This window comes from Oncorhynchus keta, chromosome 5 (assembly GCF_023373465.1).
Source record: "Oncorhynchus keta strain PuntledgeMale-10-30-2019 chromosome 5, Oket_V2, whole genome shotgun sequence".
NCBI classification, from domain to species: Eukaryota; Metazoa; Chordata; class Actinopteri; order Salmoniformes; family Salmonidae; genus Oncorhynchus; species Oncorhynchus keta.
In genome coordinates this window covers 2230670-2255155 of record NC_068425.1, presented here as the reverse complement: position 1 = coordinate 2255155, position 24486 = coordinate 2230670, and the positions used below count along the sequence as shown (strand labels likewise).

At 44.0% G+C, this 24486-nt stretch overlaps 1 protein-coding gene across 2 annotated transcripts in view; it reads right to left on the bottom strand.

Moving 5' to 3' along the window:
- Nucleotides 1-19494, bottom strand: part of mmp25a (matrix metallopeptidase 25a) — a 31090-nt gene extending 11596 nt beyond the window's left edge. Inside the window, exons 1-3 of one of the 2 annotated variants that reach the window (XM_035770632.2) lie at nt 18550-19494; nt 17701-17833; nt 16930-17077 (exon numbers count right to left, since the gene is read on the bottom strand). In XM_035770632.2, coding sequence (XP_035626525.1) covers nt 16930-17077; nt 17701-17833; nt 18550-18666 — 398 coding nt within the window. In that variant the 5' untranslated portion in view covers nt 18667-19494. Of the gene's footprint in view, nt 1-16929; nt 17078-17700 lie in introns of both variants that reach the window. The other variant, XM_035770631.2, reaches the window with a different exon arrangement.
- Between the last annotated feature and the right edge of the window lie 4992 nt (nt 19495-24486).

Below are 24486 nucleotides of genomic sequence, written 5' to 3'. Positions count from 1 at the left end.
GTTGGTGATGTGGACACCAAGGAACTTGAAGCTCTCAGCCTGCTCCACTACAGCTCTGTTGATGAGAATGGGGGTGTGCTCGGCCCATTTTACCTGTAGTCCACAATCATCTCCTTTGTCTTGATCATGTTGAGGGAGAGGTTGTTGTTCTGGCAACACACAGCCAGGTCTCTGATCTCCTCCCTATAGGCTGTCTCGTCTTTGTCGGTGATCAGGCCAACCACTGTTGTGTCATCGGCAACCATAATGATGTGTTGGAGTTGTGCCTGGCCGTGCAGTCATGAGTGAACAGGGAGTATAGGAGGGGACTGAAAATGCACCCGAGGGGCCCCTGTGTTGTTACCTACACTTAGCACCTGGGGGGCGGTCCCTCAGGAAGTCCAGGATCCAGTTGCAGAGGGAGGTGTTTCGTCCCAGGGTCCTTTTTTTCATCCAGGTGGGAAAGGGCAGTGTGGAGTGCAATAGAGATGGCTACATCTGTGGATCTGTTGGGGCGGTATGCAAATTAGGGTGGGTGTAGGGTTTCTAGGATAATGATGTTGATGTGATCCATGACCAGCCTTTCAAAGCACTTCATGGCTACAGATGTGAGTGCTACGGGTCAGTAGTCATTTAGGCAGGTTACCTTAGTGTTCTTGGGCACAGGGACTATGGTGGTCTGCTTAAAACATGTTGGTATTACAGACTCGGACAGAGAGAGGTTGAAAATGTCTTGCCAGTTGGTCAGCGCATGCTTGCTTGCAGTACACGTCCTGGTAATCCGTCTGGCCCTCCGGCCTTGTGAATGATTACCTTTTTAAAGGTCGTACATCGACTCTGGAGAGAGTGATCACACAGTCTTCTGGAACAGCTTGTGCTCTCATGCATGTTTCAGTGTTATTTGCCTAGAAGCGAGCATATCAGTAGTTTAGCTTGTCTGGTTGGCTCGTGTCACTGGGCAGCTCTCGGCTGTGCTTCCCTTTCTAGTCTGTAATGGGTTACAGGCCCTGTCACATCCAATGAGCGTCGGAGCAGGTGTAGTACGATTCGATCTTAGTCCTGTATTGACGCTTTGCCTGTTTGATCGGTCATCGGAGGGCATAGTGGGATTTCTTATACGTTTTCGGGTTTGAGTCCCGCTCCTTGAAAGCAGTAGCTCTAGCCTTTAGCTCAGTGCGGATGTTGCCTGTAATCCATGGCTTCTGGTTGGGGTATGTATGTATGGTCATTGTGGGGATGATGTCATCGATGCACTTATTGATGAAGCCAGTGACTGATGTGGTGCACTCCTCAATGCCATCGGAGGAATCCCGGAACATTTTCCAGTATGTGCTTGCAAAACAGTCCTGTAGCTTAGCATCTGCTTCATCTGACCACATTTTTATTGATCGAGTCACTGGTGCTTCCTTCTTAAAATGTTTGCTTGTAAGCAGGTATCAGGTGGATATAATTATGGTCAGATTCACCAAATGGTGTGCGAGGGAGAGCTTTGTATACGTCTCCGTGTGTGGAGTAAAGGTGGTCCAAAGTTTTTCCCCTCTAGTTGCACATTTAACATGCTGATAGAAATTTGGTATTACTGATTTAAGTTTCCCTGCATTAAGTCCCCTGCTACTAGGAGCGCCACCTCTGGTTGAGCATTTTTCTGTTTGCTTACGGCGGAGTACAGCTCATTCAGTGCCAGCTTTCAGTGCCAGTCTGTGGTGGTATGTAGACAGCTACGAAAAATACAGATGAAAACTCTAGGTAGATAGTGTGGTCTACAGCTTATCATGAGATACTCTACCTCAGGCGAGCAAAACCTCAAGACCTCCTTAGATATCGTGCACCAGCTGTTATTTACAAAAATACATAGTCCGATGCCCCTTGTCTAACCAGACGACGTTGTTCTGTCCTGCCGATACGGCGTATAACCAGCCAACTGTATGTCGATAATGTTGTCATTCAGCCATGACTCCGTGAAGCATAAGATATTACAGTTTTGAATGTCCCGGTAGTTTTTATTTTCCAAAGACTGCACGTTTGCTAGCAGAATGGAAGGAAGTAGGGGTTTATTCGATCGCCTACGAATTCTCAGAATGCAGCCCGCCCTCTGGCCCCTTTTTCTCCGCCTTCTCTTCACGCAAATGATGGGGAACTGGGCCTGTTCCAGGGGAAGCAGTATATCATTCACGTGGGGCTCATCGGACGCGTTAAAGGAAAACAAGTAATCATAGTACTGATGTCCAGAAGATCTTTTCGGGTCATAAGAGATGGTAGCGGCAACATGTACAAAATAAGTTACAAACAACGCAAAGAAACAAACAAAAAAACGATTGGTTAGGAATATGTAAAACATCAGCCTTGTTCTCCGGCAATCATCTTGATTCTGAATTAAATAATCATTTTTTAAATCATTTTTTCACACTTTTATTTATTTTACTATGTCAGTATGTATTTTGTCAATGTTTTGGCATCAAGCTGACGGCAGTTGTGAAATACATTAACAGTTGGAAGAGTTGCAGAGTTAATTGAAAATAATGCCATTGTTGATTAGATGCTTTTTTTCATTAGGATATTTGGTCTATCTACTATATATATGGAAACTGTATTGAAACAGATACAACAGAAATGATACTATATATAAATACATTTTTTTTTGTTATACAAATATAAATTACCAAAGTTATGATAGACTTTCTGTAAATTACCAAAATGACTGAAGATACCGGTAACTTTGGTCAACTACCTGTGGTATATTAACGAGGCAAGAGGCAGCCATGCTGTTTAGCGTCAAGTTTAATAACAGAATGAATTGACATGTGCATTCTCATAATGCACTTTGACCTTGACTATGGTACATATGGTGACCTGTGTGTACCAATATTACTATTAACCCTTTAATGTAATACCATAATTGAACCCTTGGCTAATTAATACACTACATCATCGTCTCCTTTTAGTCTGAGAAACAGTAACAAATGATCCCTATTAAATGGGTGGCAGGTAGCCTAGTGGTTAGAGTGTTGGACTAGTAACCGAAAGGTTGCAAGATCGAATACCAGAGCTGCTGACAAGTTAAAAATCTGTTGTTCTGCCCCTGAACAAGGCAGTTAACCCACTGTTCCTAGGCCATTGTTGAAAATAAGAATTAGTTCTTAACTGACTTGCCTAATGAAAAAAAAAAAAAAAAATTGAAACGCTTGTACTGTAAACAACTAAAATAGTATGTATCTTTTAAACATTTAAATGAACAGTTTGACATCATGCGTTTCTTTTTCTTTACAACCTTTGTCTATACATCTTTTCACATCATAACAATTCTTTCTCTTTTTTTTTCAGCCTCATCAGTGTGAATGCGTGTGTGTAAAAGTCTTTAAGCGCTGTAATGCTGGGGTGGTCTGATGACCCGGTGAGAGCAACGCAGGCTTTGTGTGTCTGCGTTCAAATGTCCTTAACTGACACTGTACAGGTGAGACGAGTCAGTCAAAGAGTCAGTTACCACCAGAGATGGTGTTTCAGGAGCAACTCATATGCTCTCAGCTGATCCCTGTGTCACATGTGGACGGTCAGTGTCTCTGCCTATCACTTCGTAAGATACTGGACCTGTCTGTTGTGTGACAAACTCAGGTATCCATCTCGGTCCTCCTCCCGTTGTATTTCACAGGTACACGGCATCATCCACTCCAAATGACCTTTCCACTGTACGTTGGTCATGGTTAGAGCATTGGGCCAGTAACTGAAAGGTTTGACTACTCAAGCCGACAAGGTTCAAAATCTGTCGATGTGCCCTTGAGCAAGACACTTAACCCTAATTTGCTCCCGGGGCGTCGTATTACTATGGCTGACCCTGTAAAACATCACATTTCACTGCACCTATCCGATGTATGTGACAATATTTTAAATTTGGTTTTACTTTCACTTGTACTGCTTCCTGCGAAGCACAGCATTGTGAACATGTCTGCTCAAGAAGAGGTCAGCGGGCGTTTGTCCTGTTGTGCAGTCCGTTGTGGTGCGGTACTGCAGTCAGAACAAGGAGATCTTGTCCTTTATGTCCAGAGTGGTACTGGCAGGCTTTATTAAAACCATTTTTGAATGTCTGAACATACCTCTCTGCCAGCCCTTTTGAAGCTGGGTGTCCATGCGTGCTGGTGGAGGGCAGGATTCCGTTCTACCTCACAAACGTCTGGAAGTCTTCGCATTGTCCGTTACGATTTTCTCAGGTATCCCGAATGATGGGAACAACTTCTCAGTCTGGTTATGGTAGCATGTGAAGTGATTTGTGACATTCTGAACACTTCTAACCGTTTAGAGTGTGCGTCAACCACTATCATAGACATGGGCTTGCAAAGTCTGTGTAAACATTTAACACTCACCATGGAACTCCGATGGATGCAACAAAACCTGTCATGGTATTTCACACTCCTTCCAGACCGGGTCCACTTCTCTATATCGTTCTGGCCACCTGACTTAAAGTATTTGCGAGCAAGTGGTTTCGTTTGTACAATGTCCTGGTGTCCTGTGTGTATTGCCCCATAAGAAACACCCTCGTTCCTCTGTGTGTAGAATTTCACATTTACTTCAACCTGTTCAAGCCAACTCTCCATGATATATTTGTAGACCTTTGAGAGCTCCCTCTCCATGTGTGTTGCCCTGGCTATTTGTGTAGCATTCAGCAGTGCTGCCTCAAAGTGCTCTGTTAGCAGTGCGTGAATGTGAGCTGACACAGTTCCGGCATTACTGGTCTCAGGTAGTACTCATACGCTGACAAAATGTTGGCCACCGCTGGATGCAATTGTAGGGAGGCTCTTGTGCTCCCCAAACATGGTAAGTAAGGGTTTGTGATCAGTCAATAAGTTAAATTGTCTCCCCCACAGATTCTGATGGAACTTTTTTAGTCCATAGATTAGTCCCAAGGCTTCCTTTTCAATCTGTGAGCATTTCTTCTCAGCTGGGGAATCTCTATTTGGCATAATGTGCTGGATGATGGCTTCAATACTGTACAATGCGTCACAAGCCAAAGAAAGAGGTACTCACGAGGCACAGATGTCAATTCAATGTCTATTCCATGTTGACTCAATGTAATTTCATTGAAATGACGTGGAAACAACATTGATTCAACCAGTGTGTGCCCAGTGGGTAGTTTTGAGTCACAGTGGACTAAGACCTGATCACTCGTTAACAGTTCTTTTCATTTGTTGAAGGTATCCTGTTCCAGTTTTTTTCAACGCCAAGTCACTTGGTCTTTCAGCAACCTGTACAGTGGCGCTAGAACTGTGCTCTGCTGTGGCACAAAACGCCAATAGTAGTTAACAAGACCCAGAAAGGCCCTCAGCTCCTTCTGTGGCTCAGTTGGTAGAGCATGGCGCTTGTAACGCCAGGGTAGTGGGTTCAATCCCCGGGACCACCCATACGTAGAATGTATGCACACATGACTGTAAGTCGCTTTGGATAAAAGCGTCAGCTAAATGGCATATATTATATTATTATTATTATAGCTCCGACACGTTTGTAGGCGCAGGTGCCCCCTGGATAGCTTTGATTTTCTCTGTGTTTCACTTGGAGTCCGTTCTCCTGAGGACGTTGCAGGACCTTTCGCAGGTTCCTCGGGTGCTCTTTTTCATTCCATCCAATCAAGATCCTTCATCAGATTTTCCATAAACCTCTGAAAGATAGACGGGGCGGAGCTTACCCCGAAAGGTAACCTATTGTGCAACTTTTTCCACATTTTGTTACTTTACAGCCTTATTCTACAATGGATAAAATAAAAACTTTTCCTCATCAATCTACACACAATAGCCCGTAATGACAAAGCAAAAACAGGTTAAGAAATGTTGGCAAATGTATAAAAATTCAACAAACTCAACGTTTTGAGACCCTTTGCTATGAGACTTGAAATTGAGCTCAGATGCATCCTGTTTCCATTGATCATCCTTCACCTGTGGTAAATTAAATTGATTGGACATGATTTGGAAAGGAAAACACCTGTCTATATAAGGTCGCAAGTTGACAGAGGGTGTCAGAACAAAAACCAAGCCATGAGGTCGAAATAATTGTCCATAGAGCTCTGAGACAGGATTGTGATCTGGGGAAGGGTTACCAACATTTTTTTTGCAGCATTGAAAGTCCCCAAGAACACAGTGGCCTCCATCATTCTTAAATGGAATATGTTTGGAACCACCAAGACCCTTCCTAGAGCTGGCCGCCCGGGCCAAACTGAGCAATTGGGGGAGAAGGGCCTTGGTCAGGGAGGTGACCAAGAACCTGATGGTCACTCTGACAGAGCTCCAGCATTCCTCTGTGGAGATCGGAGAACATTCCAGAAGAACAACCATCTCTGCAGCACTCCACCAATCAAGCCTTTATGGTAGAGTGGCCAGACGGAAGGTAAGTATCTATGTAAGAGCTCATCTGGTGCAACTAGGGCTGTTGCGGTGACCGTATTACCGCCACACCGGCGGTCACGAGTCATGAAGGCAGTCAAATTCCATGTGACTGTCTAGTCACGGTAATTAGGCTTCTCCAAGCTCTGATGCTGCTGATCAAACTTGCTAACTGCTTGGTACTCAGCAATCTATTGTCCCTCTAATCACTCTGACATCAATGCAAATGTATTCAAAAATCTAATCAAACACTTAATGAGAGCCCATGAGCTCACGTTGTGCAATATTTCTATAGGCTATGCAACTGCGTGAAAAAACAGAGTGATAGCCTCTACTAAAAAAAGGAGGATCCATTCAGCTTTCTATAGACTAGGCCTACTATATTTTTTAACCCCATATTAAGCACATTGTTTATCTTGTCATGACTGTTCTGTTCAAATCCAAATAGGTCAGATCAGGTTTGCAATGAATGACTGCAACCACATGCCCTCTCACCCGCAGAAGGGGGAGGAGGAAACTGGATGGGGGTTAACTCGCGCCCTGTTGTAAATCAAGGTAGAAGATTCAGGTCTCCCTCTCCAAATTCATTAAAGGAATGTGCCAATGTTTCAACAGACTTTACCCGCCGAAACTCTAATACGTTCTAAAGCGAATACTGGAACAATATTTCGAACATAGAACGTGGGGAATGGTCAGAGGTGATCTAAAGAACACGAATGTCATTTTGGTTGTTATTTTGTGATGTCATAAAAAATGCCATTTGCTATTTACGTGCATATTTTTTTCCCACCGATCCTGTTGAGACAGGTGCATGATAATGGTCCATTATAAATCAAAACCAATTTCACACATATATTATTTAGTATATGTAAATATTAAATCAAGAATAGTCTGTTGGGTGACAATATTAGCCTATCACTTGTGATGTCACACCCTGATCTGTTTCACCTGTCTTTGCAGGACCTTTTGCAGTTGAGTGACTATTGGGCTTGTCTCCACCCTAATCTGTTTCACCTGTCTTTGTGCTTGTTTCCTCTCCACCCTGATCCGTTTCACCTGCCTTTGTGCTCGTCTCCACCCCCTCCAGTTGTTGCCCATCTTCCCCATTATCCTCAGTGTATTTATACCTGTGTTCTCTGTTTGTCTGTTGCCAGTTTCCCTTGTTTTGTCAAGCCTACCAGCGTGTTTCTCTGTTTTTTAGCCCTCCCTGTTCCGACCTGTTCTGCCTGCCCTGACACTGATCCCGCCTGACCTGGTTAATGAACTTCTGCCTGTCCTCGACCTGCCTGCCCCTTGTATTCTAATAAATATCAGAGACTCTGACCATCTGCCTCCTGTGTCTGCATCTGGGTCTCGCCCTGTGTTGTTATATGAATGATATATTATCACTTGAATGATGCCCAGCATAAGAGACTGCTTTTTTCCCCTAAACTTTTTAGATTCATATTCGCACACCTCATGTAGCCTAGCCCATAGGCCTATATGTGGCCAAATAACTTCTAAAATTAACCACATTAATCCGCTTTATAAGGGGTTTAAAGCCTAACTGACTTACATAAACAGGGCATGAGTTTCAAGTCAGGGAAAGATCATTTTCACCCAAAAAATGCAACTTTATAATGAAAGCATTACGTGCATAATCTCATTTGAGGTCACTTTTGATAATGGTGTTTTCTCGCTAATGGAACATTCACGCTTATAGCCTACTGCCATGTGTGCATTGCTGCGCTTATAATGTGAAGAAATAGCCTAATAGTTTATCTCAACGTCCTGATCTATTGCGTCAGCCACAAAAAAATGCTTGTGGCTATATTCATTTGTGATCTATTGAACCCCACAACTGTCCCAGACTATGTTTGGAATATTTATTCATCGCACAATAGGGTCAACTTTTGTACTATGGGGGACAATAGGCTAGTGCTTTTGCTATACGTTAGACCTACTCATCTTGTTGGCTGAAGATAAGTAAATGATAGACAGTTCTTCCAGTATCTTCAATATGCACCTCGGAATTGGATAAGGACGTGCACAGTTGTGTCCCCGGTGTGTCTGTCTTCATTTGTAGCCTGTGAGAAAGAGCTGATCACGTGTCGGCGAAACATTTGAGTGAGAGGCACTTCGGATTGCGCAGCACTCAGGGAGAAGGGCACAATGCATCACTCCAGGCCGCAAAAAGCATGTATTTTTTTATAGGGTGCATTACGACAACAAAGGCGATGCCGCCGTGAAATTTAGGCATTATCAAGTGCTTGTCAAATTGTGAATAAGAGACTATTGGAGTGTTTACAGCCTGCGCAAAAAAAACAAAACAATGCAGAGCTCATGACTTTCAAGTGACTTTTTTCAAGTCTTAAAAATCAAAACAAAGCCCAATGTTTGTAGAACAACTAAAGTTACATTAATAACTCTAAATTAAGCATATTAGGAGTTCCTATGTCATGTCTGCTCCCGCTCTTCCCTCCCCCTGGTGCTTGAGGGCACCAGGTTGTCCTGCATCATGCACTCCTGCCATCCATCACGAACACCTGCCTTCCCTCGTCATGTGCATCAGCGTTATTGGACTCACCTGGACTCACTTATCACCTGTTAATTTCCTCCCTCTGTTCCCCGCTGCTGCACTGTATTGTTTTTTCTTTCGTATTAGTTTGCTGACGCTGTTCCTGTCTCGTTCCATGTCCATTTTACTCCCCGTACCTGCTTCGTCTCTCCAGCTTCATCTCATGTGACAGAATGCAGTAGCCTACATACAAAGCAAGAGTACTGGCGTTCCGGTTGGTATGGTGGCATCTGGGTCACCACCGATGGAACCGGGGGTGCCTAGCCAGCTCGTCGGGCTTCCATGCCCTAGCTGGCTCGAGAGTTCCTTGCCCTGGTTGGCTCAGATGGCGCCCATCCCACGTTGGGCCTCAGCCGGATCGTCAGTTCTTGAGTTTTTTGGTGACGTCTGGGTGGATTCCGCTGCCGATGGAACCGGAGTTGCCTAAGCCAGCCTGTCGGGCTTCCACGCCCTGGCTGGCTCGAGAGGTTTCCTTGCCTCGGTTGACTCGGCGGCTTCCCATCCCACGTCACTCTCCACCGGATCATCGGGCTCTCTCTCTCTCTGCAGCGGGATCGACAGGCGTCTTGCCTCAGCCGGATCGTCAGGCTCCCATGCCTCAGCTGGCTTGCCAGGCTCTCACGCTCCTGCCGGTTCGTCGGGCTTCCACGCCACGCCCCAACCGGCTTGCCCAGCGCCCATGTCTCTGTCGGTTCGCCCAGGTGGGACACCGGGTGGCGCCCCAAGAGGGGGATGGGGGGTACTGTCATGTCTGCTCCCGCTCTTTCCTCCCCCTGGCGCTAGAGGGTGCCAGGTTGCCTTGCATCACGCACACCTGCCTTCCCTCGTCACGTGCATCAGCGTTATTGGACTCACCTGGACTCACTTATCACCTGTTAATTTCCTCCCCTATATTTGTCAGTTCCCCAGCTCTGTTACCTGCTGCTGCATTGTATTGTTTGTTGGTCTTTTTTATTAGTTTGCTGACGCTGTCTCATTCCATGTCCGTCTTTATTAAATGTTTTACTCCCCGTACCTGCTTCGTCTCTCCAGCATCATCTCACGTGACAACCTATTTCTTTGTTAACCGCTCAACACAGAATAGCCGTATGTGCGCACTCTCTCAAATCGTTTGGAGAAAATATTTGTTCAATTGTTTTCTTCATACTATAAAAGAATGCCACATGAATTCTAAGCAAATCTTGTTTGCTAAATTAACTAGTGTAGCCCACAGGTGTGTGGCATAACCACATCAGGACCACTCAAAGTATGCTATTATTTTCTTCTGAAATAATGGTATTTATTGTGAAGGTGTAGGCTATATTACATGGATTAATTAGACTTTTAAAATGTAGATGTTCCACAGGTCTGCATCAGTGGCTTGTAGGCTATGTATGACTCACATAGCCTACAGGAGGCAGTGGCCTCCTGTGAGTCAGCTGTGTCTACACTCTCTGTCTGTGTGTGTTGTGTGACACACCATCTGCATTACTGTGCAGTCTCTCTGGCCTGTGGACAATATCATTGTCAAACTGATCCAGTTTCTCCAACCATCTAGCCAACTGTCCCTCAGGTTGTTTGAAGTTACTCAGCCACCTCAGTGAGCTGTGATCAGTTCTCATTATACATTTCCTCCCCAGCAAAAACTGAAATGTTGTCTGAAATGTATAAGAAACACTACCACAGCAAGAAGCTCCTTCTTGGTAGGTGAATACTTCCTCTCCTGTTTTGACAGTGACCGACTGGCATATGCTACTACTCTCTCTCTCTACCCTCGTGTTTCTAGGAGAAGACTGCCCCATGCCTGTGTCACATGCGTCAGTATCCATTATGAAATCTAGATTTGGGTCAGGGAAAGCAAGTATGGGGGGGATGTGGTAAACTTGGAATTTAATTTGTTAAAGGCAACTTCATACGCTGCGTTACACTCAAACATTTCCCCCTTATCTGTCAAACTGTACAAAGGCTCTGCCATAGTTGCAAAATCTGGTATGAACCTCCTGTAGTATGACGCCAGGCGTAAAAAGATTCTGTCTCTGTTTTCATGGGGTCGGTCGACACTATCAGCCGAGATGATGTGTCCCAGGTAGCTCACCTGTGACCTGAACAAATGGCACTTAGATGGCTTCACCTTAAGTCCTGCATGATCCAAACCTTGTCTAAACACTTCACATGCTCTTGGAATGTACGACCAAATACTATGATGTCGTCTAAGTACACCAAATATGTTGTCCACTGTAAATCAGCCAAAACCAGGTCCATTAGACGCTGGAAGCTGCTTGGAACATTTGTCAACACAAACCCCATTATCTGGAACTCGAAAAGTCCTCTAATTGTCATAAAAGCCATTTTGCAACGATCCTCGCGGTGCATCTCGACTTGTCAGTAACCACTGGCAAAGTCTAAAGTGGAAAACCACTGAGCACCGGAAAGCAAGTCCAAGGTCTCATCGATCATAGGAAATAGATAAGCATATTTTAGTGTTTTCATTTAACCTTCTGTAATCCGCACAGAACCTGATTGAGCCGTCCTTCTTTCTTACTAACACCACTGGTGCTGCCTATGGACTGCTGGATGGGTTAACTATTCCCCTTTCTAACATATCCTGCAAATGCTCGTCAAACTCTGCTTGCAGATGAACAAGCACCCGCCTCAATGCTCGTTTGATAGGCCTGGTGTTCCCTGTGTCAATCCTATGCTGGACTAGTTTAGTGCATCCCAAGTCAAAATCACCAGTGCTAAACATTCCCACATACCGCCCCACCATTTCCTTTACAGCTCTCAGCTGCACCGCAGTTAGCTGGCTGCAATCTATATAAGATAACTAACGAGACTGCCCCAGGAGAGCTCCTGATCGACATGTGTACTTTGTGCATTGAGTGTTTTGGAACATCTCCAGCGCGCTGATAATAAATAATTATTAATTTAAGTGAAGAATTTCCATGACACTACCAACAGGTTACTTGTATCAGTGACTAACGCAGGCCTCAAGAAGACCCTCAGTTTTGTCATTGTTTACTATACCCTCAACTTGACCAGTTATAAACATTTCACTTCTGGAGGGGATAATCGTGCCATTCATCAACACCACTTAACACACTCCCCCTGCCACTCCCCTGAAAATCAAGGGAATCTGCTTCCCCAAAACACGTGTTTTCTTTTTCATGTCAAGTACAGCCCCATATTTTACCAGAAAGTCTGTCGCTATCAGTACACACTGGTCTGCGTTGCCAGCAACGACAAAATCCCAGGTCAGATTCAATGTTCATGACTGTGGACCAGGTCTCCAAGACTGAGAGAAACTGTCCATTTGCTACTTTAAAAACTTCTCTAGGATAGGGGGCATCATTTGGAATTTTGGATGAAAAGCATGCTCAATTTCAACTGCCTGTTACTTATCCACAGAAGATAAGATATGCATATTATTAGTAGATTTGGATAGAAAACACTCTAGTTTCTAAACGGTTTGAATCATGTCTGTGAGTATAACAGAACTTATGTAGCAGGCGAAACCCTCGAGGACAAACCATTCCTTTTTTTTTTTGAGGTCACCCTCTTTTCAATGAGTTTTCATTGGGATTCCAGATTTCTAAGGGACTTGTTTGCAGTTCCTACCGCTTCCACTGGATGTCACCCGTCTTTAGAAATTGGTTGAGGTGATTCCTTTGTGTAATGAAGAAGTACGGCCATCTTGAACAAGTGTCACATCATGTTTGCTAGAGGCGCAAGACCAGAAAGCATGCTTGAGTTTGTTGTCTTCCTGTATTGAACACAGATCAATACTTCAATTTTATCGATTATTTACTTTTAAAAATACCTAAAGTTGTATTACAAAAGTAGTTTGAAATGTTTTGGCAAAGTTTACAGGTAACTTTTGAGATTTGCGCAAGTTGGAACCGGTGTTTTTCTGGATCAAACGTGCCAAATAAATGGACATTGTGGATATATATGGACGGAATTAATCGAACAAAAGGACCATTTGTGATGTTTATGGGACATATTGGAGTGCCAACAGAAGAAGCTCGTCAAAGGTAAGGCATGATTTATATTTTTATTTCTGCAGTTTGTGTCGCGCCTGCAGGGTTGAAATGTTCTCTCTTTTGTTTACTGTGGTGCTATCCTCAGATAATAGCATCGTTTGCTTTCACCGAAAAGCCTTTTTGAAATCTGACATGTTGGCTGGATTCACAACACGTGTAGTTTTAATTTGGTATCTTACATGTGTGATTTCATGAAAATGTTATTTTTATATGAATTAATTTGAATTTGGCGCTCTGCATTTTCTCTGGCTTTTGACGTTAGCGTCCCACATATCCCAGAGAGGTTTAACCATGCTTTGGTATGGTTGCAATGTACCACTTATCTCCAGTAGCATTTCTCCATACCTGTTCATGTTCCATGGAAACCTGGACCCCGAGTCCACCACAAACTCATACTCTGAGTCGGCAAATTTGCACTCCAGGTAAACCTCACTCTCCACCACACTTGATGTAATTCTCGCTGTTGACTGGTCAGCTGTGCATGTAGTTGAATCCGATGCTGTGCTGACACGGAAAAGGAAAGGACAGTTTTTTCATGTGCAATGACATTTCCAGCAGGCCCTGCTATTGGTCGACGTAGGTCATCCTCTGTCGCTCCCGGGGAAGCTAGATCTCCCTCTCCCTGGTCAGGTCTGTATCCTCCCGTGGCGTTTGCCGTTTGCCGCTACTGTAAAAGACCCTGGAAACACTTTGCTGCTTTGGTATGTCCGCCTCTGATGTGGCTGCCAAATACTGCACCTTAGTCCGCAACTGTGCAACGCTCTCATGCAATGACTCAAACATCTCTTTTGGAACTCTGACATTCTCTCCAACTTGAGGCAGAGTTACCTTGCTTGTCCCACACATGTTCACTTTTTTTATTGTGCAGTGTCTTCACTTTCCAGCATTTCTATCTGCGTTATCTGATCAAGCTCTGTAGCCATGCTTAATGGCCTCTTCCAACGTTTCTGGCACTGCCTTGCATACGCAGATCACTGCACCCAATGTGTGTAATAAAACGGTCTCGTGCCAGCGAATTACGTGTGCTCGTGCTATAATCTGGATAAGCCTTTGAAGCTAGCCTGCCTAAACCATGCCCAAAGTCATGAATGCACTCAACGACTTTACCTTTTCTGTCCTGAAAAAATGCATGATTCCAGTCAGCATGTGCCGGTGGCTCAGAATGCCCCTGCAAAGCCACTTTCACACTGTTCTAATCATTCTTGGTATCCTGAGGTAAAGTACTACAAAATCTCTGCTCATTTCCCCTCAGCAACAGCATGAGAAAGTTCAAACGATCTACCGCTCACCATCCATTCACTTGCGCTGCTAACTCAAATTGTTCAATCCAAACAGTCCATTCATCTTCTTTCCCCTCGAAAGATTCTGTGCGAGGTATTGGAAAACCTCCCTCGTCTTTGTAGTTGAATCTGTGTTAGAAATTCACTGCTCGACTGAGGAACCTTACAGAATTTTATGCGTGGGGTACAGAGAGAGATGAGGTATTCATTCAAAAAACATGTTAAACACTATTATTGTAAACAGAATGAGTTCATGCAACTTATTATGTGGCTTTTTAAGCACATTTTTACTCCTGAACTTCTTCAGGCTTGCCATAAGAAAGGAGTTGAATATTTATTGACTTTTAGCTTCAAATTTTGTATTAATTTGTAAAAAGTTCTGTAAACATAATTCAACTTTTACATTATGGGGTATTTTGTGTAGACCAGTGACACAATCTCAATTTAATCCATTTTAACCCACAAAATACTTTGAAGGCACTGTAAATGCATGAACTATTTATAAAAAATAAATCTATTCGTGGTTTATAAACTCTATAATTTGTTTACAAGCTTGAAAGCTGTACTTTTAGTTTATGGTTGACACAGCTTGTTGGCCATTAGCCAATCTGTGTTTCTCAACTAGTTCAAATCACATGAATGCATCCAACTGGTATTTACAAATTCACTACTGGTAAATTTCCACCTCGCACATGGTTAAAAACGCAGCATCAGAGTGAAAGCGTTACTTTTTTTTGTACCTTATTTAACTAGGCAAATCAGTTAAGAACAGATTCATATTTACAATGACGGCCTACACTGGACAAAGCTGGGCCAATTGGGCGCCGCCCTATGGGACTCCCAATCCCAGCCGGTTGTGATACAGCCTGGAATCGAACCAGGGTGTCTGTAGTGACGCCTCTAGCACTGAGATGCAGCACCTTAGACCGCTGTGCCACTCGAGGAACCTACATTGCCCAATATAACAATCCGGTCAGAGCAGACAATGCAAGGAACATTGTGAATGCTGAACATTGTTTTCCCGCTGTACCAAAACCGAACTGTGGCCGTAAAACCCCAAATACCTACTGATACGTGGGTTTGGTGAACTGATACACCCCTATTAGGAACTTTCAAATATATATATATGTTTCAATATGAACATCTCCACATAGCCTATCTTCCCTATAGGTTTACATTAAAATGAAATGAAAATGCATAAATACCAGTTCTAAAAATGTAATAGGTCTTAGTTTGTATCGATGGATGTTCATCTTATCTCAATCGCCCACTGGAGTTTATAGTTTACTAATTACCCACTTTTTTTTACCACTACATCACTGATATTAATACAAAATCTTAATAGTCTAATATTTCATGTGAATGTGATAATGCAATGACTGTGTGCTCCATTGATGTCTGTTTGTGCGGAGCTTGATTAGTAATGCCTAGGAACAGAAACGTGAACGCTATGTCGTTTGAGAAAATAACTATGTGAAGGGTTGATGATTTTATACAATTCATCATTCCAACTGACTGAACAGTTGCTGATTCTGTGTGTCATTGTGAATAATGAATCATATTTCCCCCCCTTTTAGCGGTATAACGTTACAATTGTATAGCTAATAGGCTATGTGTTCGTAGATTCCTCTCTTTCCGGACTTCACTAAAACTCAAACCCCGGTAAATACAATTCATAAGACAAAATCAATGAAATTACGATACAATGTCAAACAAAATAAAATACAGCACAACATAAATATTCTAGAAAAACGTACATTCTTCAGTAAGGTCCCCAAGCTATATTAAATTACCGAGCTGTACCAGAACATCCAATTCTAATGTATTTTGTAGTTGGTTCCAGCAATGAGGTGTAGTAAAACTAAAAGCGGATTATCCTAGTTCGGTGAGGACCTGAGGTTTGGTATCTCATGATTTTATACTTTAACAAGTTAGGTCAATCGGAAGCTTAGTAGTAGAGCTTTGGAAACAAAAAGGGAGGAATGAAGTGATCTACGGGATTTTAATAATGAGGACCAGCCAACCATTTGATACAGGATACAGTGATGAGGATTAAATCCATCACCTGTGATAAAATGAAGAGCACTACGGTAGATGGCATCCAAAGGGTTATGAGTAATGGCTGCTGCATTCTGGTAAATGGTGTCACAATAGTCAAGAACTGGCAGGAAAATTGAATGTACTGTACAATTGGCTTCTTGCTATTTAGGGACAGGCAAGACCCATTTCTAAAAAAAAAAAGAAGCACACTTTAAATCTGAGCTTTTTAACTAGCACGTCTCTGTTTTTTAAATGTTAAATCGAGTGGAGATTATTATGGCCTAGTATGTGCCACGTAAACAGCTGGTAACTGAGTTGTTTCGAAATCTGGTAACTAAGTTCATTCAGAATCTGGTAACTTGTGTTCTAGACATTGTCAACAAACATGGTGTATAATTGAGCAATAAAACCAGAGGAGGTGTAGTATATTGCCAATATACCACGGCTAAGGGCTGTTAATATGCACGGCGCAACAAAGAGTGCCTGGATGCAGCCATTAGCCTTGGTATATTTATTGGCTATATACCACAAACCCCTGAGATGCCTTAATGCTATTATAAACCGGTTACCAACGTAATTAGAACAGTAAACAGTAATTTATTGTCATACCTGTGGTATACGGTCTGATATACCACGGCATTCAGAGCTCAAACCAACCAGTTTATAACTAGTATTTTTCAGCGACATCATACCTCCAGGTGATATCATTCTTTTTCCAGCTCAGCCCGGTCAAAGCATATCTCTTTTTCCTCTTCCTCCTTCTCTTCCTCAGGTCTTCCGTTCCGACAATGTCAGGCAGGGAACAGCGAGGGGTCTTCATCAAAGAAAGAGTAGCATGGTCTGAGGGAGGAGAGGGAGGGGGGCCAGAGAGAGGGGGAGAGATAGAGGACATTCATATTTTTATAATTATATTCTATTCTTTCATCAGTGTGTACAATAACAGTTAGGGTGGAGAAACAAAGATGAAGTTATCCAGGCTCACTCATATATATATATATATATATATAATTACACACACTACTGGTCAAACGTTTTAGAACATCTACTCATTCAAGGGTTTTTCTTTATTTTTTACTATTTTCTACATTGTAGAATAACAGTGAAGACATCAACGATGAAAGAACACATGGAATCATGTAGTAACCAAAGAAGTGTCGAGATGAGATTCTTCAAATAGCCACCCTTTGCCTTGATGACAGCTTTGCACACTCTAGACATTCTCTCAACCAGCTTCTCCTGGAATGCTTTTCCAACAGTCTTGAAGGAAGTCACACATATTCTGAGCACTTGTTGGCTACTTTTCCTTCACTGTGCAGTCCGATATATATATTTGAATAAAACATTTTTTTAAACTATTTTGTTTAATAACATTTAGTTATTTTGTCCATTTAGCAATTAAAACATGTTTTTTTTTTTCAATTAAACATAGACTCAGCGTTGCAAAAGTATGCTAAAGAGTTTACCCAGTGTTCCTGTCTCCTCTAGCCCAGCAAACCTCTGCATCTGGCGGAGAGCTTTCTGGATGCCCTCCCTGGTCTGGAGCCTCTCTGTGCGGGGGTCCGGAGGGGGCAGGTACCCATACCGACTCAGCCAGTCCTCCATAGAGAGAGAGACACAGAGTGATTCCACAGAGTGATTCCTAATTCCTTGATATATTACAGAATAAGTAGTGATTAAGTGTGTTTGCACATGTGGAAGAAACACAAATGTTTGTGGAAAAAGACAGCTCAAGAATGATAACATACACGCACGTTGTACACACACACACACACACACACACACACACACACACACACACACACACACACACACACACACACACACACACACACACACACACACACACACACACACACACACAGTATGTATATACACTGGCCTCAGTTCCAAGGAATATTGTAAACACGCACCACTATATGCAATTTATTGTTAAACATTAGCGTGCCCACATTTGAGTCCAATGAGCTTTTCTTTTGTTTAAAACACATAACTACCATGTGCTTTTCTTTACATTTAAAACACATAACTGAAACATAACATTTATGGGCAACACCACAGTCAAATAATTCAATGCAAATGGCAGTAAGGATCTAGTGTAAATCATTAGTAGAGTCCCAATACTAGCATTGAACATAGTATGCCAATCTGGCTATTTGAACAATGTCTATTGTATGAAAACGTATTGAATATCTAATTATGTACATCTCACATGTCATATGAATCTGAGGGAATGTCATAAATGCGAATAATGAAGGTTATTAAATTGGTTGTCATTACCGGACTGGAAGAAGCGTGTAGGGTTTCCTACTTACCACTCCACGAGAGTACTGGTCAGCCGTTGGGGCACACAGCCCGATGGAGATTGTTAGAAGGAGCCCTGCTCCGCTCACCAAGAGCAGACGATGGTAACACATAACTAACCTGAACATGCGTTCGCTCACCACGACCTCTCGTAAAGATGGGCTACACAGGATGTCCGTTTCATTCCACAGAGTGTGTGACCACTTGAGCAGTCAAATGCTTGACTCATAACCGTTGGCTTCTCGGTGGACACTCAACCTGAAACCTTTGCAGCTCTCTGGATAACTCTGATGAATCAAATAAATAAATGGATATAAACAACCTTTTTCCTGAGTAAGCAGAGAAAGCACAAGATGGGGAGAACAGTTCCTCAGAATAGTTGAAGATGCTTCTTTAGCAGAGCTCTGTCTCGGTCTGTTTTTCTCTTGCAACATCCCCTGAGACTAGGCTGGGCCTGCGCATGGATGGACATACTGTATAGATCAATAGGATGCACTTATAGTCAGCAGCCCCACCCCACCCTTTTTCTCTGGGTTCATTTTCTCATCCACTCCATTCTGGTAAACACACACACATACACTTTTTTTGTTTCCCTCTCACTCTGCAGAGCACTTGTTTAGAAGGTGGACATGTAAACAGCTTGTCCTGTATATTGCTCTATATACCCCAATCCTGAAAAGGAGCTGTCCCACACTGCATCGAACCCATACTCCGCCTCTGATCCGGGGATGATAAGTTCAAGAGTACAAACGATGATGTCATCGGCGTACAGAGGCGATGGCAAACCGGCAAGAGAACTGACCCTGTGTCATACACATACCCACATGAGTTCAGCAGAACCCACAACACAGACGGTAACAGTATTCACCACATATCTTTCATTCAAAGCAGAGAGATGTGTATCTTTTTGTGTCACCACTGTAAAGGGCCAGACGAGATGAAGGAGAGAGGAGGGATGGAATGTAAGAAATAATCAATAGAGGGTCTGAGAGAGGATATGAATGGGGGCGAAGTATGGAAAGTGTGTGGGGGGGGGGGGGTGATGAGGTCCTGAAACAGTGGGTTCCACTCCTTCCTGTTTGCTGGGGCTGATGTTTGACACCCCCCGGGGAGAATTCCAACCTGTTGAGTATTGTGTTTATTAAAATAGATTAGATAGAGGATGTTTATGAGGAAGATTAAAACAGAGGAAGACAGCTGGGGATTTACTGAAAGAAAGAACGCAATACATACACTACATGACCAAAAGTATGTGGACACCTGCTTGTCAAACATCTCATTCGAAAATCATGGGTTATTATGGAGTTGCCCCCCCCCCCTTTCCTGCTATTACAGCCTCCACTCTTCTGCGAAGGCTTTCCACTAGATGTTGGAACATTGCTGCGGGGACTTGCTTCCATTCAACCACAAGCGCATTAGTGAGGTCGGGCACTGATTTGGGTGATTAGGACTGGCTCACAGTTGGCATTCCAATTCATCCCAAAGGTGTTTGATGGGGTTGAAGTCAGGGCTCTCTGCAGGCCAGTCAAGTTCTTCCACACTGACCTCAACAAACCATTTCTGTGTAGACTTTGCCTTGTGCACGGGGGCATTGTCATGCTGAAACAGGAAATGGCATTCCCCAAACTGTTGCCATAAAGTTGAAAGTACAGAATTGTCTAGAATGTCATTGTACGCTGTAGCGTTAAGATTTCCCTTCACTGGAACTAAGGGGCCTAGCTCGACCCATGAAAACAGCCCAAAACCATTATTCCTCCACCAAACTTTACAGTTGCAACTATGCATTTGGGCAGATTGCTCAAATAAACAGCAAATTTGGTTGAGAAAAAAAACAGAGAAAGCAACACCTTATGGCAAAAAGCCTCTCCCTATTTGACTTAAATAGTTTCTGTGTATGCATTGATATGTAGGCTGTGTGTGCCTTTAAAAAAAAGTATGTACTTCTGTCCTTGAGCTTTTCTTGTCTATTAATGTTTTGTATTATGCCATTCTGTATTATGTTTTATGTGAACCCCAGGAAGAGAAGCTGCTGCTTTTGCAACAGCTAATTGGGATCCTAATAAAATACCAAACCCAGATTTGTCTGTCGGACTGCCAGATGGTAAAGCGTGATTCACCACGCCAGAGAACGTGTTTCCATTGCTCCATAGTCCAATGGCAGTGAATTTACACCACTTCACCGAAGCTTGGCATTGCGCATGGTGATATTAGGCTTGTGTGCGGCATATCGGCCATGGAAACCCATTTCATGAAGCTCCAGATGAACAGTTGTTGTGCTGATGTTGCTTCCAGAGGCAGTTTGGAACTCGGTAGTGAGTGTTGCACCCGAGGACATGATATTTACGTGCTACCCACTTCAGCACTCGGTGGTCCCATTCTGGGAGCTTGTGTGGCCTACCACTTTGTGGCTGAGCCGTTGTTGCTCCTAGACATTTCCACTTCACAATAACAGCACTTACACTTGACCGGGGCAGCTCTAGCTGTCACGCCCTGGTCTTAGTATTTTGTGTTTTCTTTATTATTTTGGTCAGGCCAGGGTTTATTATGTGGTGTGTTTAGTCTTGTTTTTTTGTTGTAGGTATTGGGATTGTGGTATAGTGGGGTTTTCTAGAAAAGTCTATGGTTGCCTGAAGTGGTTCTCAATCAGAGGCAGGTGTTTATCGTTGTCTCTGATTGGGAACCATATTTAGGCAGCCATATTCTTTGAGTGTTTCGTGGGTAATTGTTCCTGTCTCTGTTAGTTTGCACCAGATTAGGCGGTTTAGGTTTTCGTGTTACGTTTATTGTTTTTGTACTGTTCGTGTTCTTATTCATTAAACATGAATCTAAGTAACCACGCTGCATTTTGGTCCGTCTCTCCTTCGACGCAAGAAAACAGAATCACCCACCACAACAGGACCAAGCGGTGTGGTGACAGGCAGCGGCAGGAGGAGCAGCGATCACAGGACTTCTGGACTTGGGAGAGGATATTGGAAGGTAAAGGACCCTGGGCACAGCCTGGAGAATATCGCCTGGAGGCGGCGAAAGTGGAGAGGCGCTGGTATGAGGAGGCAGCACGGCAACGCGGATGGAAGCCCGAGAGTCAGCCCCAAAAATGTTTTGGGGGGAGGCTCACAGGGAGTATGACTACGCCAGGTAGAAGACCTGTGCAAACTTCCTGTGCTTACCGGGGGGCTAGAGAGACCGGGCAGGCACCATGTTATGCTGTGGAGCGCACAGTGTCTCCAGTGCGGGTGTATAGCCCGGTGCGGTACATACCAGCTCCTCGTATCGGCCGGGCTAGAGTGGGCATCGAGCCAGGTAAGGTTGGGCAGGCTAGGTGCTCAAGAGCTCCAGTGCGCCTGCACGGTCCGGTCTATCCAGTACCACCTCCACGCACCAGCCCTCCGGTGGCAGCTCCCCGCACCAGGCTTCCTGTGCGTGTCCTCGGCCCAGTACCACCAGTGACAACACCACGCAACAGGCCTACAGTGCGCCTCGCCTGTCCAGCGCTGCCAGAGCCTTCCTCCTCTACAACGCTGTCGGAGTCTCCTGCCTGTCCAGCGCTGCCAGAGCCTTCCTCTACAACGCTGCCGGAGTCTCCCGCCTGTTCTGCGCTGCCGGAGTCTCCCGCTTGTTTAGTGCTGCCGGAGCCTTCCTCCTTTACAGCGCTGCCGGAGTCTCCTGCCTGTTCAGCGCTGCCAGTCTGCATGGAGCAGCCAGGATCCGTCAGAGCCGCTAGTCAGCCAGGATCCGTCAGAGCCGCCAGTCAGCCAGGATCTGCCAGTCAGCCAGGATCCGCCAGTTAGCCAGGATCTACCAGAACCACCAGTCAGCCAGGATCCGCCAGTCAGCCAGGATCCGCCAGTCAGCCAGGATCTTCCAGATCCGCCATTTAGCCAGTATCTACCAGAACCACCAGTCAGCCAGGATCCGCCAGTCAGCCAGGATCCGCCAGTCAGCCAGGATCTTCCAGATCCGCCAGTCAGCCCGGATCTGCCAGAACCACCAGCCAGCCAGGATCTGCCAGAGCCAACTACCTACCTGAGCTTCCCCTCAGTCCCGAGCTTCCCCTCAGTCCCGACCTACCCCTCAGTCCAGTGGGGTCCTTGTTGAGGGTTATTAGGCCAAGGTTGGCGGCGAGGGTCGCCAATCTAAGGACGCGATGCAGGGGGACTAAGACTTTGTTGGAGTGGGGTCCCGCGCCGGAGCCGCCACCGTGGACAGACGCCCACCCGGGACCCTCCCCTATGGGTTTAGGTGTGCGGCCGGGAGTCCGCACCTTGGGGGGGGGGTTCTGTCACGCCCTGGTCTTAGTATTTTGTGTTTTCTTTATTATTTTGGTCAGGCCAGGGTGTGACATGGGTTTATGTAGTGTGTTTAGTCTTGTTTTTTTGTTGTAGGTATTGGGATTGTGGTATAGTGGGGTTTTCTAGAAAAGTCTATGGTTGCCTGAAGTGGTTCTCAATCAGAGGCAGGTGTTTTTCGTTGTCTCTGATTGGGAACCATATTTAGGCAGCCATATTCTTTGAGTGTTTCGTGGGTGATTGTTCCTGTCTCTGTTAGTTTGCACCAGATTAGGCGGTTTAGGTTTTTGTGTTACGTTTATTGTTTTTGTACTGTTCGTGTTCTTATTCATTAAACATGAATCTAAGTAACCACGCTGCATTTTGGTCCATCTCTCCTTCGACGCAAGAAAACCGTAACACTAGCAGGGCAGAAATTTGGCAACAGCACACCAGACAACCAAATGAAAAATCTAAGTTAATTAGGCTAGTCTGCATGTGTGTTTGTATTTAATATTTTATTCTAGAACACAAATGGAACATTTTAATTGGAACAAGAATCAACCACCTTTATGCATATAATTTGATTTCCATGTACTGTACCTTACTGAACTCTCGAGCAGGTGACTTGATGGTTTGGTGTGCTATGTTTAGGGATTAAAAAAAAAACCGACCTCCTATGCCACAGACTCTAGAACACAGCAGTGTGTGTGTGCATTAGGGATGCAACAGTATAGTGGGCCCACGGATCGGTATATATCACGGTTTGTGGCCCACGGTAACGGTACGGTATCTTTATATTTATGAAAACATAAAAAATAAAAAATAAACTTTAAACAATGAACTCTATTTTTCCTATAGACACAACTGTCCATTCAGAAAATGGCAGCATGACTGGCTAGGGGAGTCCAGGGGAGAAAAACATTCAAATTAAAAGTCCTTCTTAGCTTTGAAAACCTGTAGGTGCTTTGCCTTCTCTATTTTAAATTAACAGGGTACATACTTGTATTGCCTATACAATCTTTGGCTATGAATACTCCCACTGCTTTTGTTATTTCTTTATGTTTTGTTGTTGGAAGGCAGCAGCGAGAGATTGTTCCAGATCAACTGTAATATCAATACCATTGTAAAGCACAATTTCTCCCCTTTCCAACAGAATCAATTACATGACCTAAACGCTGCCCGTTTCTGCATAATTCAAGCAGGCAAGGGTCCTTTTAAAAATGGCAGGTGGGGAAGCGAAACTAATGCGTGACAGTGAGAAGGAGAGCGTATCACCTTATCGCCTCTAAAATGTAAATTAAACACTATAGAGTTTATAAAATGTGTCATTTACATACCTATTTGAAGGTTTTTGTCGAATTTGAATCGGGTTTTTAGGGCGGTGCTAAAGTGATCTTAGAAGTAAACAGCGGCTTTGAGAATGATGATCGCATGCAATGATGAAGAAAAAAATGACTAGGTATCCCCCCCTTACCCTGTCACTGTCCATTTCTTGTTTTTAAATGATGAGAGAAGTGCTACATACACCTGGTGGAGAGAGATTGTAAGACAGAAATAGTTGCTTTATGCGTGCTGTACGTTACGGCATGACACGTCACGATGTAACGGAGGGTCAGTTTTTCCAACTTTTCTCCAATAGGATAGAGCCATCACCATGTCGATCAACGCTTGAGTAGAAAC